Consider the following 17,658-nt stretch of genomic DNA (forward strand, 5'->3'; position numbering starts at 1 on the left):
TTTTAATAAGAATTTTTATTTATTTGGATTTTTAATTTTTGCATGTGGTTGAATATTTTGATAAGTCAATAATTAATAATTAGAGGTTGGTAAGTTATAATTTATTTGGGACATTTCCGTAAGATCCCTACTTTACCTCAATGATAATGCAAGAGAATTTTATCAAGCAAGAAGCCTGCCAAAAGTAGGGGCCTGTCCGATGTCCATCATTTCACCACGATGATAAAGACCCCACACATGAATTTTATCGGACAAAGCCCATGATCAAAAATTTGGCGGCATCTTCCTTTAGACGATGTCGTTCATCTGTCGTCAACCGTCGTATTCAGCATTTCAGCTCAAACAATCGTTGGCAGAAAATCATCTTCCTTCCTCCTATGTTATCTGTTAAGAGATAAACGTTAACACTGCTCAAAGAATGGCAACTACCATTCTCAATACATCATTGTTCCTTGTGCATTTTAACAGTTGGAGAAAATTAAGTTCAAGAATGATGGAGTCTGATGTTTCTCGCAAACGAAGAAGGTTCATTTCTGCAAAATATAAAGGTGATGATTTTGAAAGTGGAAAGAAGCTTTATCTTGGTATGGATTTTGGAACATCTGGAGCTCGGTATGCTCTTATTGACAATGAAGGAAGCATTCATGCTGAAGGGAAGAGAGAGTACCCCCTCTATATGGTAAGCTTAATTATTCACAAGAATTGAGAGAATCTAGGATTTTCAGACATAATACTCGGTAGTCAGTTTATGGTAATGTGTTCAAATTTAGCATAAAACATACTCGTAGGAGTAGTAATTTTTTTTAAGAATGTTCATTCATTTACTTTATTTAATCTGCTGCTTTCTGCACGGAAGTTATAGAGAGAAAATCCATTAAAATTGGTAAATGAATGATTGTTTTGGTCCTTTGGAGGACTCATCTCATACCATAAATCTATATCATGCTGTACACAGAGGCGGACCTACGTGGAGGGGTCACCGGAACCGTTAGCCTCGGCAAAAGCCATGTATATATTTGTATATACGACAAGGACCCCTTAAATAATTTTGATGTGCCCCCTAAACACAAAAGAAGGACTGGCTTCGCTGGTTTAGTACCTGCATTTGTCTCCACTTGACCAGGGTTCGAGACCTATCACCAGCTTCTTTTCATTCAACTTTTCTAAGTTCATGAATAATTATTTAGCACTAGTACATAGTAGTCAACTTCTACACAAAATAGTCTCAAAACGCTTTTTGAGAAATATCCTTCTAAACATAAAAAAGGTAACAGAGAGACAAACAAATATTAAAGGAAATTAGAAGGGGATAAGTTATTTCATTAGCAAGAAGTCAATCATCTTCTTTATCATGATAACTAAGTTTATACGCATATAATTAAAAAAACTCCAAAAAAGCTTCTGCCTTTAAGGATCATTTCTTTAAAGTAGCAGATGTCCATGATAACACGTCAAATTTTGTCGTTATTAGCTGACATATCTATATTAATAGTGGTGCCCCCGCTGCACACAAATCCTGGGTCCTCCTCTGGCTGTACATATAAGTATGCTAGCCCATTTAATGGAAATGAAGTTCCAATACTTGTTTTATTTACTAGAAAGAGGGAGGAAAAAATGGATTGGATACAATCATGGAAGGACACACTCTTTTTACTCCTTGATGATGTTCCGGCCAGTCTTCGCCCAGCTGTTGCATCCGTTGCAATTGACGGGACCTCTGCAACAACTATCATCATGGACAGGTCGGTACCTTAATTGTCTTCTTCTAACTACCATTTCTAGCCTGACTAATAGTATATATTTTTCCTACAGCACGAGCGGAAGGCCATTGTCTAGACCGTTCCTGTACAATGAGAGCTGTCCTAGTGCTTTGCCCTTGGTGAAGTCTATTGCTCCTGCAAAACATACGGTCTGCTCCGGATCTTCTACTCTTTGCAAGCTTGTCTCGTGGTGGAACTCTTATGATTCGAGCAAGGAATCTGCGGTATTATTACATCAAGCAGATTGGTTACTCTGGCTACTTCATGGCAAGCTGGGGGTGTCCGACTATAATAATGCTTTGAAGGTAACTGTTATAAACACGAAAAGACACCTGTTTTCGTTCTCTCTTATATATGACGCCTTTTTAATTTCCATGTGTTTACCAATGTACCATAAGTACCTGAGCTTCCCCTTGTATATTACAGGTTGGATATGATCCTGAAACGGATTCCTATCCATCTTGGCTTCTATCACAGCCATATTCTCATCTTTTACCTTCTGTTCAAGCTCCTGGTACTAAAATTGGTTGTATAAAGGAGGACATAAGAACTCAATTTGGTATGTTTAATTTCCTTCAACTTCCCGTTCAGAAGTAGATTAAAGCTAGTTACATTATCATTGACTGAAAGTGCTTCTTGTTTTCTACTAGGAGTTTTTGGCTGTGCTATCATTCTCAGCAAACAACTATTAGTGCAGTATGGACGAAGTTGTATTTGCATATGACTTGTCCCCAAATAGATCTTGAATCTTAATGCTCCTATTAGGTGTTGCGGGGCGAACATTTGGTCCATTATTTTTTATTTGGGTCGCAAGACATAAACACAGGCAAATGAGGGTTGAGGAAATGTGAACATCAATTGATTTTCTTTACGTGGGAGAGGACTTTGTCTCACTTTGCATATCATAATCAAGATTTATAGTGCCTTTTGTTTTGTTTCTGAAGTTGTACCACATCTTTGCTAGTTCATACTCTGTGGAGTTTCTTTTATTAATTTTGGAAATATCTCATTCTATATATGTTATTAAGTTCTTTGCAGTTTCTGTAGGATTGGGCATCGTCTTTCTAGTTTTAAATAACAAAAAAGAGAGAAAAGAACTTTGCTAATACTTTCTACCCTTATTTGTTTGAATTGGATAACTTATATTTTGAAACTCCACAAACATAGTGGCTTTGGAGCTCAGAGACATTGATGTAATCCTTCATTTTATCAGGTTATCCAAAGGATTGTGTTATCTGTACCGGAACCACAGACAGTATAGCAGCATTTCTAGCAGCACGCGCTACTCAACCCGGGAAAGCTGTATGTTTTGCATGCTTATTTCTGTTGGTTTAATATATATATATATATAATGAGAAAAGGTGATGCTGCTAGTTCTAGCAGATACCTTGTGCACTTGGGATAAAACTAGCATTGCATAGTTGATATATATAATAGTTTTATCATCCAGTCGACCAAGTATTCTTTTGGTGTGGGTTACTTGTAAACTCTTCTGACCATATGTATAGGGAATCTCTATCACATTGTTGTCTACTATATTTATTATGCTAACGGTTCTTTTGACAAGTAAGAGTAATTCATTAGCTTTGTTCTTCATTGTAATGTTAATCACATTCTTGTGCTTGTGCTCAGGTAACATCTTTGGGTTCAACACTTGCCATAAAACTACTTAGCACTAGAAGGGTAGAAGATGCTCGATTTGGAGTATATAGCCACCGTCTTGATGATAAATGGCTGGTTGGAGGTGCTTCTAATACAGGGGGAGCAGTTCTTAGGCAACTGTTCACAGACGAGCAGTTGGCAAAACTAAGCGAGCAGATAAATCCCCTTGAAGCTTCTCCTCTTGACTATTATCCCCTTCAAGCAGTTGGTGAAAGATTCCCTGTGGCAGATCCAAATATGGAGCCAAGGTAGTTAACTATGTTTATTCTTCTAGCTAAAAAGTGATAATGTCATTGTTGAAACTGAATTAAATCCCGACTTGGTAAGTTGGTGGTAATTATGAAGTTACACTCTGACTGTCTTAAATTTCGTGTCATATTTAGAGTAGTTGAGATTTAATAAACTTGCAAGTCTTGAAATAGAATCCTGATTTACCACAACCCCATAGCATCCAAGCTATTGTTGTTTTTTATAGATGAAGCCGAGCTAAGATCAAATGTGGCAATTCTTCACCTGATACTGGATCCACATCCAGATAAGGTTGCTGATGTGAGAAATGTTAATGACAGGCCATTTAGTTTAATGTTTTGTGAAAATAGCAATAATCAGTATAAACTTCAAACTCTTAGTTGAGTTTAGAGATGGAAATAAGTTGCTAATAGGTTTTGAACTTCACATTAGCTTTTAAAGAATGGTACTCAATATAACTGGAATTGGATGATTCGATGGTATCATGGCTGTTCTACAGTGTTGTGTTATCTACGCAGAAAAGTAAATCTGAACCATTTGATGGAAGGTTTGGTTAGGTTTGGAAGGTCCTGTTGCTAAGAAAGCAATGTTAAGACTATTTGCCATAATTACCAAATGTATGTGCCTTCAAGTTAATGCTCATCTACACACAATCGGATCCGTTGCTCACACTTAGCATTTTACCTGCAGGCTACATCCACGTCCAGAAAATGATGTTGAATATTTACATGGTATTCTTGAATCAATTGCTAGCATTGAGGTAAGTTTGGTGGCCCCTAACTTCCTGTTTCTCTTCCTCTCTATGAAATAGGATTACTATTACTCATGTTTTGACATTTAGGCAAAGGGGTATAAGTTGCTGAAAGATCTAGGGGCCACTCCCGTTGAAGAAGTGATCACTTCTGGAGGAGGCTCAAAGAATGAAAAATGGATAAAGATACGAGAGAGAGTACTCGGTTTGCCTGTGTGCAGAGCAGATCAGACTGAAGCTGCCTATGGAGCTGCATTGTTGGCAATCAAAGGCTCTTCTTAAAATATAATATAGCATCTCACTGGAAAATGTAACATTTTTATTTCCTTTTTAAGACATGACAATAAACTGGAATGCCTGTTCTCAATTCATCTCTATCATGTATTAGATTTTGTCAATACATTTTGGACAATGAACCATAATAATTATATTAATCATACACAATTTTATTTATATATATATCCATCAGCTTTTTTTAGTTTAAGAAATTAAGTGGAGAACTATTTGGGTTAATTCTTCCCCTTTTGTCAACTTAATTGTACGCCTAGAGATTCAGAAACAGAAAAACGATACATACAGGTTAGTTTTGAATTTGACAACTAGTGTTATGTTACATTTCTTAACCAATTTTTGACCTAGCGATTTTACTATTTTCAACTTGACCTAACGATTCTTGACCCTACTAAATTTTGGATTAATTTGGTCATGACCAATTGATTGTCTTAACCTACTTTTAACTGTTCAAAGTTTACCCAAATAGCCTATTTGACGGCTCCTCTTTGTGTTTAGTTTCGCATTTGTACCCACATTTTTGCAACACATCTTTCTTACATTTTCAATAACGATCGTACATTTTCCTCTTTCTTTTTCTTTAAGAATTTACCACTTTGTATCATACTGAATTTGTGCAAGCCCAAGTTCGAGAACATTAGTGTTTACCCGTAGAATGGCGCAATTAAAGGTCAAAGTGCAATACTATTTAATTTGCTAAATATGTAGGGAAACACTCAAATGGAAAAGAAGAAAATACAAGGTGGCGGCAGCTTATTTCCAAGATCTCAAGTAAGTGCCCGTTGGGACATAAAGTAGGCATTTGGACATAAGAATTGCAAAATTCGAAAAAATGGTGAATTTTTTTTTAAGTGTAATGACCCGGCCGATTGTTTTGAGAGTTAGAGATCCGATCCCCTATTAACTGCTTGCCCCGTATTTAATTTTGCTATTTTGTGTTGTCGGGAGGGTTCTTTTTGGTTTTTGAAGTGAATTGAGACACTTAGTCTCTTAATTGGAGCTTAAGTTGGAAAAGTCGACTAGATATCGACTTGTGTATAAACGACCTCGGATTTGAATTTTGATGGTTCCATTAGCTCCGTTAAGTGATATTGGACTTAGGAGCATGTCTGAAATGTGATTTGGAGGTCCGTGGTAGATTTAGGCTTGAATTGGCGAAAGTTGGAATTCTCGTAATTTTGTCGGCAGTGAAAATTTTGATATCGGGCTCGGAATGGAATTTCGAAAATTGGAGCAGGTTCATAGTGTCATTGGTGACTTGTGTGTAAAATTTGAGGTCATTTTAACGAGAATTGATATGTTTCGACGTCGTTGGTAGAATTTATAAATTTCAAAGGTCTTTAGGCTTGAATCCGTGTCTAATTTGTGTTTTTGATATTGTTTGATATGGTTTGAAGGCTCGACTAAGTTCATATGGTGTTTTAGGATTGGTTGGTATGTTTGGTTGAGGTCCTGGAGGCCTCGGGTGAGTTTCGAGTGCTTAACGGTTGAAAAATAGACTTAGGAGAATTGTTGAGTTGTTGGTTCTGGTGTTTTTCGCACCTGCAGTGGGAGGTCCGCAGATGCGGGCCCGCAGAAGCTAGACTGAGGTCACAGGTGCGAGTTTGGGTATAAAGGCCAGGGGTCGCAGATGTGATGAGTGAGCCGCAGGAGCAGAGTCGCATCTGCGAAAGGGTAGTCGCAGATGTGGAGGTTAGAGGGACCCAAGGCTCCGTAGAAGCGGACGATTAGCCGCAGATGCGGACGAAGGCGTACAGGTGCAGACTCTGAAGTTTAATGAAAACTCACAAATGCGGAATCCCTGTCACAGAAGCGGGACCGCGGATGCGGTCCCGGGATCGCAAAAGCGAGAATCGCTAGGCAGAAAAGGGGATTTTTCGAGGGTTTGAAGTTCATATTACAAAATTTAATTTGGAGCTCAATGAAAGGCGAAATTTAGAGGGATTTTCATGGGAAGTCATTGGGTAATGAATCCTAACTCCTATGTTATTATATTCCACTAATCTATACTTGAATTCATCATTTAATTTCGGAATTAGGGTGAAAAATTGAGAAAAGTTCTTAGGCCGAATTTTGGGGTTTTGATCAAGATTTCTGTATCGGATTTGAGTATTTTGGTACGAGTGAATTCGTTAGTGAGTGGGTGTTCGTATTTTGTGACTTCTACCTGATTCCGAGACGTGGGCCTGGGGAAATTTTTTGAGCAATTTTTCAATTTTTTGCTTTAACTTTGATTCCATTCGTTAGATTAGTTTCTTGTAGTTATATATGTTATGTAATTGGTTTTGGCTAGATTTGGATCATTCAGAGTCAGATATTCGTGGAAAGAGCATAATTTTGGATTGATTTGTGCATGGTTCCAGGTAAGTGGCTTGCCTAACCTTATGTGGGGTAACTTCATTTAGGATTGGTACTATTGTTGTTATATGAGCGTCGTATACGTGAGGTCTATTTTGTTGGAAAACCCGATTTTCATTAAAAAGCAACCTGTCTTTCCTCCTATTTGAAATTATTAGCATGTGTAGCATTATGTTAGACTAAGAAAGCATGCCTATTTGCCTTAACTTTTTACTTGAACTACGTGCAGCATGTTTAGTGGTTTACCTGCCTTTCTTAACTTGTATTTAGGACAAATTGTAAGATTCTGTGCCATGATTATTGAACCTTGTTGTTTAGCTGCATATTTACTTTGGGACTACAGAACGGTATTCCGGGAGAACCCTCTGTACTACATATTTACTTTAGGACTATGGAACGGTATTCTGAAAGATTCCCTTTGTCTTGCATATTTACTTTGGGGCTACGGAATGGTATTTCGGGAGATCCCCCTGCACATTTACGTTTGGGACTACTAGACGGCATCTCGGGAGATCCCCTGTTGAGTTGTGGTGTTCTGAGCTGTTGATTTTCTATGATTCTTTCCTTGATACATTTCAGTATTTATTACTGCGATATTTCTGTTGCTTTACTTTATTTTATATATATATATATATATATTTATTATATTTACTCTGGTAGGGCCTTGAACTAACCTCGTCACTACTCGACCGAGGTTAGGCTTGGAACTTACTAGGTACCATTATGGTGTACTCACGCCCTTCCTGCAAATGTTTTCGTGTGCATATCCAGGTACCTCTCATCTGCCTCATCATTAGTTCAGCGCAGCAGCCTACCGGAGACTTCAATGTACATCTTCACGCGCCCATAGATCCTCGGAGTCCCCCTCTATCCTTTATATTTTTTTTCCTCCTTATCTTTTTTAGACTATGTATAGGAAACAATTAGATAGTTTTTCTTAGAGACTGTGACTCGTGATTCCGGGTTTTGGGAAATATTGTGTATATTCGAGCTTTGGTTTACTTGTATATGTCGAGCGACATTCTACCATTATATAGTATCTATTGAAGTTTAGCCGTTCAATTATTGCTTTATTTCCGTTATTTCGCTGTTATTAAGCTTATCTAGTCATAGCGACTAGGTGCCATCACGACGTCTTACGGAGGGGAAAATTGGGTCATGACAAGTTGGTATCAGAGCTCTAGGTCAATAGGTATCATGAGTCATAAGCCGGTTTATTAGAGTCTCGCGGATCGGTTTGGAGATGTCTGTACTTATTTTCGGGAGGCTATGGAACTGTTAAGAACAATCATACTTCTTTGATTTCCTTGTCGTGTGAGTTATTGACATCATATTCTAAAATTCTCTATTTTATTCTTTCTCACAGATGGCGAGGACCCGTATCGGGAGATCCGACAATCAGGCACCCGAGCCCTCTGCAAGAGCCACCAGAGGTCAGGGTCGGGGTAGAGAACGACCATGTGGTACACCCAAAGCACCTGCGCGAGCTGCAATAGAGGAGCCCCCAACAGCTCCAGCTGGAAGGCCGGCACCGGAGGTTCCCATTGCTGCTCCAGCCCTCCAGGAGATTTTAGCTCAGTTCATGAGTATGTTCAGCACTTTAGCTCAGGCTGGACTGATTCCGATAGCTCCCGCCACATCTCAGGCCGAGAGAGGGGTACTGACTCTCGTAGCCCGTACTCCTGAGCAGAGGGTCCAGGTTGATCAGGCCCCAGAGTTTATTCCTATGCCTCCAGTGGCTCCGGTGCAACATGAGACCAAGGTAGTTGCTTTTGAGATAGAGCAGCTTAGACTTGAGAGGTACAAGAAGTACCACCCACCCACTTTCAGCAGATTAGCTTCAGAGGATGTTCAGGGTTTTCTTGAGGAGTGTCACTGTATCCTCCGCACAATGGGCATAACGAAAACGATTGAGATTTCTTTTACCGCTTTCCAGTTGAGAGGAACAACCTATCAGTGGTGGCGTGCCTATGAGCTAAGTAGTCCGGACGAGGCAGCCTCACTCACTTGGACTCAGTTTTCAGAGATGTTCTTACGTGAGTATGTTCCCCAGAACCTCAGGGATGCTTGGCGCGTAGAGTTTGAGCAGCTACTCCAGGGTTCTATGACTGTGTCAAAGTATGCAGTCTGTTTCAGTGAGTTGGCCCAGCATACATCGACTTTGGTTGCTATAATTAAGGAGAGGGTTCATCGCTTCATTGAGGGACTCCACCCCAGTAATCAGACCAGTATGGCTAGGGAGTTGGAGATGGATATCTCTTATCAGCAGGTCATGAGTGTCGCCAGGAGAGTGGAGGAAATTCTTGCCCGGGACAGAGAGGAGAGAGAGGCCAAGAGGTCCTGAGAGACTGGTCATTATTCAGGAGCTCAGTCCAGCAGCTCGCCATGGTAGGGGTTTTGTGAGTCACCCTATTCATTTAGATCATCCAGCCGCCAGTGGTGTTCTAGCTCCTTCCAGGCCTCAGGAGCCTTATTATGCTCCACTAGTATCTAGTGTGCCTCATGCTCGAGGTGCTATTAGCGGCCAGGCCAGTAGGCCAGGCCCGAGTCAGTCTCAGCCGCCGCGTTCGCCAAGGGGTTGCTTTGAGTGTGGTGATACTCTTTATATGGTGAGGGATTGACCCAGACTTAGGAGGGGTGCACCTCCACATATGTCTCAGCCACCACGTGCTCCACCGGGTCCTCTGGCCATGCTTCCAACCCCAGCTACCACCCACCCACTCAACTAGCTTGAGTTAAAGGTCGGGGAGGTCGAAGTCGCCCTAGAGGGAGAGGCCAGACCAGGTATTATGCCATTCCAGCCCGTTCAGAGGAAGTTGCTTCTGACTCTGTCATCACAGGTATTGTCCAAGTCTGCCATAGAGATGCATCGGTATTATTTGACCCAGGTTCTACGTATTCATATGTGTATTCTTATTTTCTCCACATTGGGGGTATCCCGAGATTTTTTGAGTTCCCCTGTTTATGTATCTACTAATGTGGGAGATTCTCTTCTTATGGACCGCGTATATCGATCGTGTTTGATTGCTCTTAGTGGTTTTGAGATCAGAGTTTATTTATTGTTGCTCAGTATGGTAGATTTTGATGTTATCTTGGGCATGGACTAATTTTTGCCCCATTATGCTATTCTTGATTGTCACGCTAAGACCATGACGTTGCTATGCCAGGCTTACCGCGATTAGAGTGGAGAGGTACCTTAGAGTACACTCCCCACAGGGTTATCTCATATCTTAAGGCTCAGTGAATGAATGAGAAGGGGTGTGATCCGTATTTGGCCTATGTGAGAGATGTCAGTATTGACACCCGTATAGTTGAGCTAGTTCTAGTAGTGAGGGACTTCCCTGATGTGTTTCCAACTGATCTTCTGGGCATGCCGCCCGACAAAGATATTGATTTTGGCATTGATTTGTTACGGGGCACTCAACCCATCTCTATTCCTCCTTACCGTATGGCTCCTCCTGAGTTGAAGGATCAGTTGCAGGAGTTGCTTGATAAGGGCTTTATTAGGCCTAGTGTGTCACCTTGGAGTGCTCCGGTCTTTTTTGTGAAGAAAAAAAATGGTTCTATGCGTATGTATATTGACTATCGCCAGCTGAACAAGGTTACAGTGAAGAACAGGTATCCATTGTCCTGCATTGATGACTTATTTGATCGGTTACATGGTGCCGGGGTATTTTCCAAGATTGACTTGTGTTCAGGCTATCATCAGTTGAAGATTCGAGAGCCGGATATCCCGAAGACTGCTTTTTGGACAAGATATGGTCACTATGAGTCTCTTGTCATGTCTTTTGGGCTGACCAATGCCCCAGTAGCCTTTATGCATTTGACGCATAGTATGTTCTGACCTTATCTTGACTTCTTTGTCATTGTGTTTATTGACGACATCCTAGTGTATTCCCGAACTTGGGAAGATCATGAGCAACACCTGAGGACTGTGCTTCAGACTTTGAGGGGGAAGAGGTTGTATGCAAAATTTTCTAAGTGTGAGTTCTGGCTTGACTCAGTGGCATTCTTGGGCCACGTAGTATCGAGTGATGGGATCAAGGTAGATTCAAAGAAGGTGGAGACAGTGTAGAGTTGGCCTAGACCTTCATCAGCTACGAAGATCCGCAGTTTCCTTGGTTTGGCAGGATATTACCGTCGCTTTATAGAGGGATTTTCATCTATTGTAGCACCTATGACCAGGCTTACCCAGAAGGGTGCTCCATTCAGGTAGACAGAGGAGTGTGAGGAGAGCTTTCAGAAGCTCAAGATAGCTTTGACTATAGCCCCAGTATTGGTGTTCCCTATAGGTTCGGGGTCTTACACTGTCTATTGTGATGCATCGAGGATTGGTCTTGGTACGGTGTTGATGCAAGATGGTAGGGTAATTTCCTACGCGTCCAGATAGTTGAAGGTACATGAGAAGAATTATCTTGTCCACGATCTTGAGTTAGTAGCTATTGTTCACACCTTAAAGATCTGGCGCCATTATTTGTACGGTGTTCCTTGTGAGATCTACACTGATCATCGGAGTTTGCAACACCTGTTCAAGCAAAAGGATCTTAATTTGCGTCAGCGGAGGTGGTTGGAGCTACTTAAGGATTATGACATCATTATTTTGTACCATCTCGGGAAGGCCAATGTAGTGGTCGATGCTTTGAGTCGTCGGGCAGAGAGTTTGGGGAGTTTGGCATATCTTCCAGTAGTAGAGAGGTCCTTAGCATTGGATGTTCAGGCCTTATCCAGCCAGTTCGTGAGATTGGATATTTCAGAGCCGAGCCGAGTATTGGCTTACGTGGTCTCTTGGTCATCTCTTTATGACCGTATCAGGGAGCGTTAGTATGATGACCCCCATCTTATCATCCTGCAGGATAGGGTTCGGTGAGGTGATGCTAGAGATATGACTATTGGTGATGATGGTGTGATGATGATGCAGGCCCGAATATGTGTGCCCAATGTGGATGGGCTTCGGGAGTAGATTCTTGAGGAGGCCCACAGCTCGCGGTATTCCATCCATCCGGGCGTTGCGAAGATGTATCAGGATTTGAGATAGCACTATTGGTGGAGGAGAATGAAGAAGGATATAGTTGGGTTTGTGGCTCGGTGTCTCACTTGTCAATAGGTTAAGTATGCGCATAAGAGACCAGGTGGCTTGCTTCAGAGGCTAGTGATCCCAGAGTGGAAGTGGGAGCGGATCACCATAGATTTCGTAGTTGGACTCCCATGCACTTCAAGGAAGTTCGATTCTATTTGGGTGATTGTGGATCGGCTAACCACTTACTCTTAGATGACTACTTACTCTTCGGAGAGGTTGGCTGAGATTTACATCCGGGAGAATGTCCACCTTCACGGTGTCCCAGTTTCTATCATTTTCGACAAAGGTACACAGTTCACATCACGGTTCTGGAGAGTCGTATAGCAGGAGTTGGGCACTAGGGTGGAGCTGAGCACAACATTTCTCCCTCAGATGGCGGGCAGTCCGAGCGCACGATTCAGATTCTAGAGGATATGCTCCGTGCTTGTATGATGGAGTTTGGAGGGTCATGGGACCAGTTTTGCCACTTGCGAAGTTTGCCTACAACAACAGTTATCAGTCCAGCATTTAGATGGCACTTTATGAGGCTATGTATGGTAGGCGGTGTCGGTCCCCATTAGGTTGGTTCTAGCAGGGTGAGGCCTGATTATTGGGTACAGATTTGATCTAGGATGCCCTAGATAAGGTGAAGGTGATTCAGGATAGACTTCACATAGCCTAGTCCAAACAGAAGAGTTACGTCGATCAGAAAGTTCGCGATTTAGCATTCATGGTTGGGGAGCGAGTCCTGCTTTGGGTATCGCCTATAAAAGGCATCACGAGGTTCGGGAAGAAGGGCAAGCTGAGCCCGAGGTACATTGGTCCATTTGAGGTATTGCGGCGTGTTGTAAAGGTTGTTTATTAGATTTCTCTACCTCCCAGCCTAGCAGGAGTTCATATGGTATTCAACGTTTCCATGCTCCGGAAGTATCACAGTGATCCGACTCATGTATTGGATTTCAGTTCAATCCAGTTGGACAAGGATCTATCTTATGTTGAAGAGCCAGTGGCTATCTTGGACAGGTAGGTCAGAAAACTAAGGTCAAAGAACATTGCTTCAGTAAAGGTCTAGTGGAGGAGTCAGCCGGTCGAGGAGGCGACTTGGGAGACCGAGAGGGATATACGCAGCTAATACGCTCATTTTTTCACAACTTCAGGTATGTCTTTATACTCGTTCTAGGACGAACAATTATTTTAAGAGGGGGAGGATGTAACGATCCGGCCGGTTGTTTTGAGAGTTAGAGCCCCGATCCCCTATTAATTGCTTCCCCTGTATCTAATTCTGCTATTTTGTGTTGTCGGGAGGGTTCATATTGTTTTTTGAAGTGAATTGAGACAGTTAGTCTCTTAATTAGGAGCTTAAGTTGGAAAAGTTGATCGGATGTCGACTTGTGTGTAAATGACCTTAGATTTGAATTTTGATTGTTTCATTAGCTCTGTTAGGTGATTTTGGACTTAGGAGTGTGTCTGGAATGTTATTTGGAGGTCTTTAATAGATTTAGGCTTGAATTGGCGAAAGTTGAAATTTTGGTGATTTTCGTCGGTAGTGGAAATTTTGATATCAGACTCGCAATGGAATTTTGAAAGTTGGAGTAGGTTTTAAGTGTCATTTGTGACTTGTGTGTAAAATTTGAGGTCATTCGGACGAGATTTGATATGTTTCAACGTTGTTGGTAGAATTTGGAAATTTCAAAGTTCATTAGGCTTGAATCTGTGTATAATTCGTGTTTTTGATGTTGTTCGATGTGGTTTTAAGGCTCGACTAAGTTTGTATGGTGTTTTAGTATTGGTTGAGGTCCCGGGGGCCTCAGGTGAGTTTCGGGTGTTTAACAGATGAAAAATGGACTTAGGAGAATTACTGAGTTGCTGGTTCTGGTGTTTTTCGCACCTGCGGTGAGAGGTCCGCAAGTGTGGCCCCGCAGAAGCGAGGCTGAGGTCGCAGGTGCGTGTTTGGGTATAAAGGCCAGGGGTCTCAAATGTGACGAGGGAGCCGCAGGAGCGGAACCGCATCTGCGGAAGGGTAGTCGCAGATATGGAGGTGAGAGGGACCCAAGACTCAGCAGAAGCGGACGATTAGTCGCAGATGCGGACAAAGGCGTAGGTGCAGACTTTGGTGTTTAATGAAAACTCATAGATGCGGGGTCCCTGTTGCAGAAGTGGGACCGCGGATGCAGTCCTAGGATCGCAAAAGCGAGAATCGCTGGGCAGAAAAGGGGACTTTTCGAGGGTTTGAAGTTCAAATCACAAAATTCAATTTGGAGCTCGGTGGAAGGAAAAATATAGAGAGATTTTCAGAGGAATTCATTGGGTAATTAATTCTCCTTTGTGGTTATATTCCACTAATCTATGCTTGAATTCATCATTTAATTTCGGAATTAGGGTGAAAATTTGAGATAATTGAGAAAAATTCTTAGGCCGGATTTGGGGTTTTGATCAAGATTTATGTATCGAATTTGAGTAACTTTTATACGAGTGAATTTGTTAGTGAATGGGTGTTCGTATTTTGTGACTTTTACCTGATTCTGAGGCGTGGACCCGGGGAGACTTTTTGAGGGATTTTCCAATTTCTTGCTTTAACTTTGATTCCGTTTGTTAGATTAGTTTCTTTTAGTTATATTTATGTTATGTAATTGGTTTTGGCTAGATTTGGGCCATTCAGAGTCGGATATTCGGGGAAATAGCGTAATTTCGGATTGAGTTGAGCTTGGTTCGAGGTAAGTGGCTTGCCTAACCTTATATGGGGGAACTTCCCTTAGGATTGGTACTATTGTTGTTATATGAGCCCTGTGTACGTGAGGTGAGTACGTACACGGGCTATTTATTGAAAAACCTGATTTTCATTAAAAAAGCAACACGTCTTTCCTCATATTTGAACTTATTATCTTGTGTAGCATTATGTTAGACTAAGAAAGCATGCCTACTTGCCTTAACTATGTGCTTGAACTACGTGCAGCATGTTTAGTGGTTTACCTGCCTTCCGTAACTTGTATTTAGGATAAATTGTAAGATTTTGTGCCATGATTATTGAACCTTGTTGTTTGACTGCATATTTACTTTGGGACCATGGAACGGTATTTTGGGAGATCCCCCTGTATTGCATATTTACTTTGGGACTACAGAACGGTATTCCAGGAGATCCCCTTGCACATTTACGTTTGGGACTACGAGACGGTATCTCGAGAGATCCCCTGTTGAACTGTGGTGTTCTGAGCTGTTGATTTTCTATGATTCTTTCCTTGATACATTTCAGTATTTATTACTGCGATATTTCTGTTGCTTTACTTTATTTTATATATATATATATATATATATATATATATATATATATATAGTGTGTGTGTGTGTGTGCCTTTATTTTATTGCGGTATTACATTCTATATTGTTTTTATTATATATTTTCCAGTAGGGCCCTGACCTGACCTCGTCACTACTCGACCGAGGTTAGGCTTGGCACTTAATGGGTACCATATGGTGTACTCACACCCTTCCTGCACATGTTTTCATGTGAAGATCTAGGTACCTCTCATCCGCCTCATCATTAGTGTAGTCGCAACAGCTTACCGAACACTTCAAGGTACATCTGCACGCGCCCGCAGATCCTCGGAGTCCCTCTCTATCCTTTATACTGTTTTTCCTTCCTTATCTCTTTTAGACTATGTATAGGAGACAGTTAGACAATTTTTCTTAGAGCTTGTGACTCGTGATTCCGGGTTTTGGGAAATATTGTGTATATTCGAGGTTTGATTTTACTTGTACATGCCAAGTGGCATTCTACCATTATATAGTATCTATTGAAGTTTACTTTTCAATTATTGCTTTATTTCTGTTATTTCGGTGTTATTAGGCTTACCTAGTCTTAGCGACTAGGTGTCGTCACGACGTCTTACAAAGGGGAAAATTGGGTCGTGACATCAAGTGAAAATGGTATTTGAAATTTAGAGTTGCGTTTGGACATAAATTTCAGTTTGGGTTGTTTTTGAAGTTTTGTGAGTGAAATTTTTGAAAACAGCTTTTTGTAGTTTTTTAAATTTTTGAAAATTTCCAAAATGCATCTTCAAGTGAAAATTGGAAATTTTATGAACAAACGCTGATTTCGGAAAAAAAATGAACAAATCTTCCATAAAATTTTATGTCCAAACGGGCACAAAATTTGATGGAAAATTTTTCCAAAAAAAAATTCACTTTTTTCGAAATCAACGTTTGTTCATAAAATTTCCAATTTTCACTTGAAGATGCATTTTGGATAGTTTCGAAAATTTGAAAAATCGCAAAAAGCTATTTTTCAAAATTTCCACTCAAATCACTCACAAAACTTCAAAAATAACCCAAACTGAAATTTATGTCCAAACACAACTCTAAATTTCAAATACCATTTTCACTTAAAAAAGGTTTTCACCATGTTTTCGAATTTTACAATTCTTATGTCCAAACGCCTACTAAGATAGCTTGATATGGAGAGTAGCGGAAAATCAGTATGGCATAAGGTCAAGCAATAAAGGAAATGTAACAATCCGACCGATTGTTTTGAGTATTTGCATCCCGTTCGGTGATTCGAGCTCTTGAGTAGCTTCACACGATGTATTATGACTTGCGTGTATGGTCGGTTTTGGTCTTTGAGTGGTTCGGGATTGATTTGGAAGAATGGCTCTCATTTTAGAAGCTTTAGGTTGGAAGAGTTGACCAAGTTTAATTTTTGTGTATTTGACCTCGGATCGAAGTTTTGATGGTTCTGTTCGGTCCGGATGGTGATTTTGGACGTGTGTGTATACCCGAATTTGCATTCGAATGTTCTTAGGAGGTTTTGGCCCTATTGACGAATGTTGGCAATTTGAAGGTTTGAAAAGTTCATAAGTTTAACCGAGAGTTGACTTTGATGATACCGGTCTCGGATTTTTGCTACGGAAGTTGGAATATGTTTGTTATGTCATTTGGAGCTTGTGTGAAAATTTGAGGTGATTCCGAGTTGTTTAGTCACGTTCGGCACAATTTTGAGAATTTGAAATAGTTCATTAAGCTTGAAGTGAGGTGTGATTCGTTGTTTTAATATTATTATGTGTGATTTGAGGCATCGAGTAGGTCAGTGTTATGTTTTGAGACTTTTTAGTATGTTCGGACGGGGTCCCGAGAGGCTCGGGTGAGTTTCAGTATGGTTTCAGACCATTTCTAGGCCCTTTTCAATTGCTGGTTTTTATTTCAGGGGTGCGAATCGCGATCGCGGACCTTTGGGCTACATTCACGAAGAGCAAATTGTTGTTTGGGCCTTGTGAATCGCAATCGCGGTAGCTTTTTTCGTGATCGCATAGAAGAATTTCTAATGTCCCAAGGCTGACTTTGGAAGCTTATATTTTGCAACCTATAAGGAATTTGGAGGTGATCCAAAAATAAAAGTTGTATTTCTTTGATTCTAATTTTTAAAAAATTAAACTGCTTGTCATTTGGAATTTTGTACAAAAGGTTATGGCACTTACACTATAGATTGTCTGAAAAGAGTTTCAAGGTTTAATAGAGTTGTTCATCGTGATCGCGGGGCT

General features: G+C 40.8%; 1 protein-coding gene across 2 annotated transcripts; it reads left to right on the top strand.

The window, feature by feature from the left end:
* Positions 1 to 233: 233 nt before the first annotated feature.
* LOC107811300 (D-ribulose kinase-like) lies at positions 234 to 4,879 on the top strand. Of its 2 annotated transcripts, none has more exons than XM_016636198.2 (8): positions 234 to 679; positions 1,603 to 1,742; positions 1,813 to 2,065; positions 2,187 to 2,319; positions 2,974 to 3,062; positions 3,393 to 3,670; positions 4,362 to 4,431; positions 4,513 to 4,879. In XM_016636198.2, the coding sequence occupies exons 1-8, from the start codon at positions 419 to 421 to the stop codon at positions 4,702 to 4,704; spliced, it is 1,416 nt and encodes a 471-aa protein (XP_016491684.1). In that variant the 5' UTR covers positions 234 to 418; the 3' UTR covers positions 4,705 to 4,879. The 2 variants fall into 2 exon arrangements, with proteins under 2 accessions (XP_016491684.1, XP_016491685.1); XM_016636199.2 differs by having other exon boundaries at positions 341 to 679; positions 1,599 to 1,742.
* Positions 4,880 to 17,658: the final 12,779 nt, after the last annotated feature.

Source organism: Nicotiana tabacum, chromosome 6, assembly GCF_000715075.1.
Source record: "Nicotiana tabacum cultivar K326 chromosome 6, ASM71507v2, whole genome shotgun sequence".
Taxonomy (NCBI): Eukaryota; Viridiplantae; Streptophyta; class Magnoliopsida; order Solanales; family Solanaceae; genus Nicotiana; species Nicotiana tabacum.

What these genes read in the sequence shown, in the direction of transcription:
- LOC107811300 (XM_016636198.2), top strand. Translation starts at nt 419, where the DNA reads ATGGCAACTACCATTCTCAATACATCATTGTTCCTTGTGCATTTTAAC. An exon ending in GAGAGTACCCCCTCTATATG is followed by an intron (nt 680 to 1,602) that starts GTAAGCTTAATT and finishes TTTACTAGAAAG; the next exon opens with AGGGAGGAAAAAATGGATTG. An exon ending in GATCCAAATATGGAGCCAAG is followed by an intron (nt 3,671 to 4,361) that starts GTAGTTAACTAT and finishes TTTTACCTGCAG; the next exon opens with GCTACATCCACGTCCAGAAA.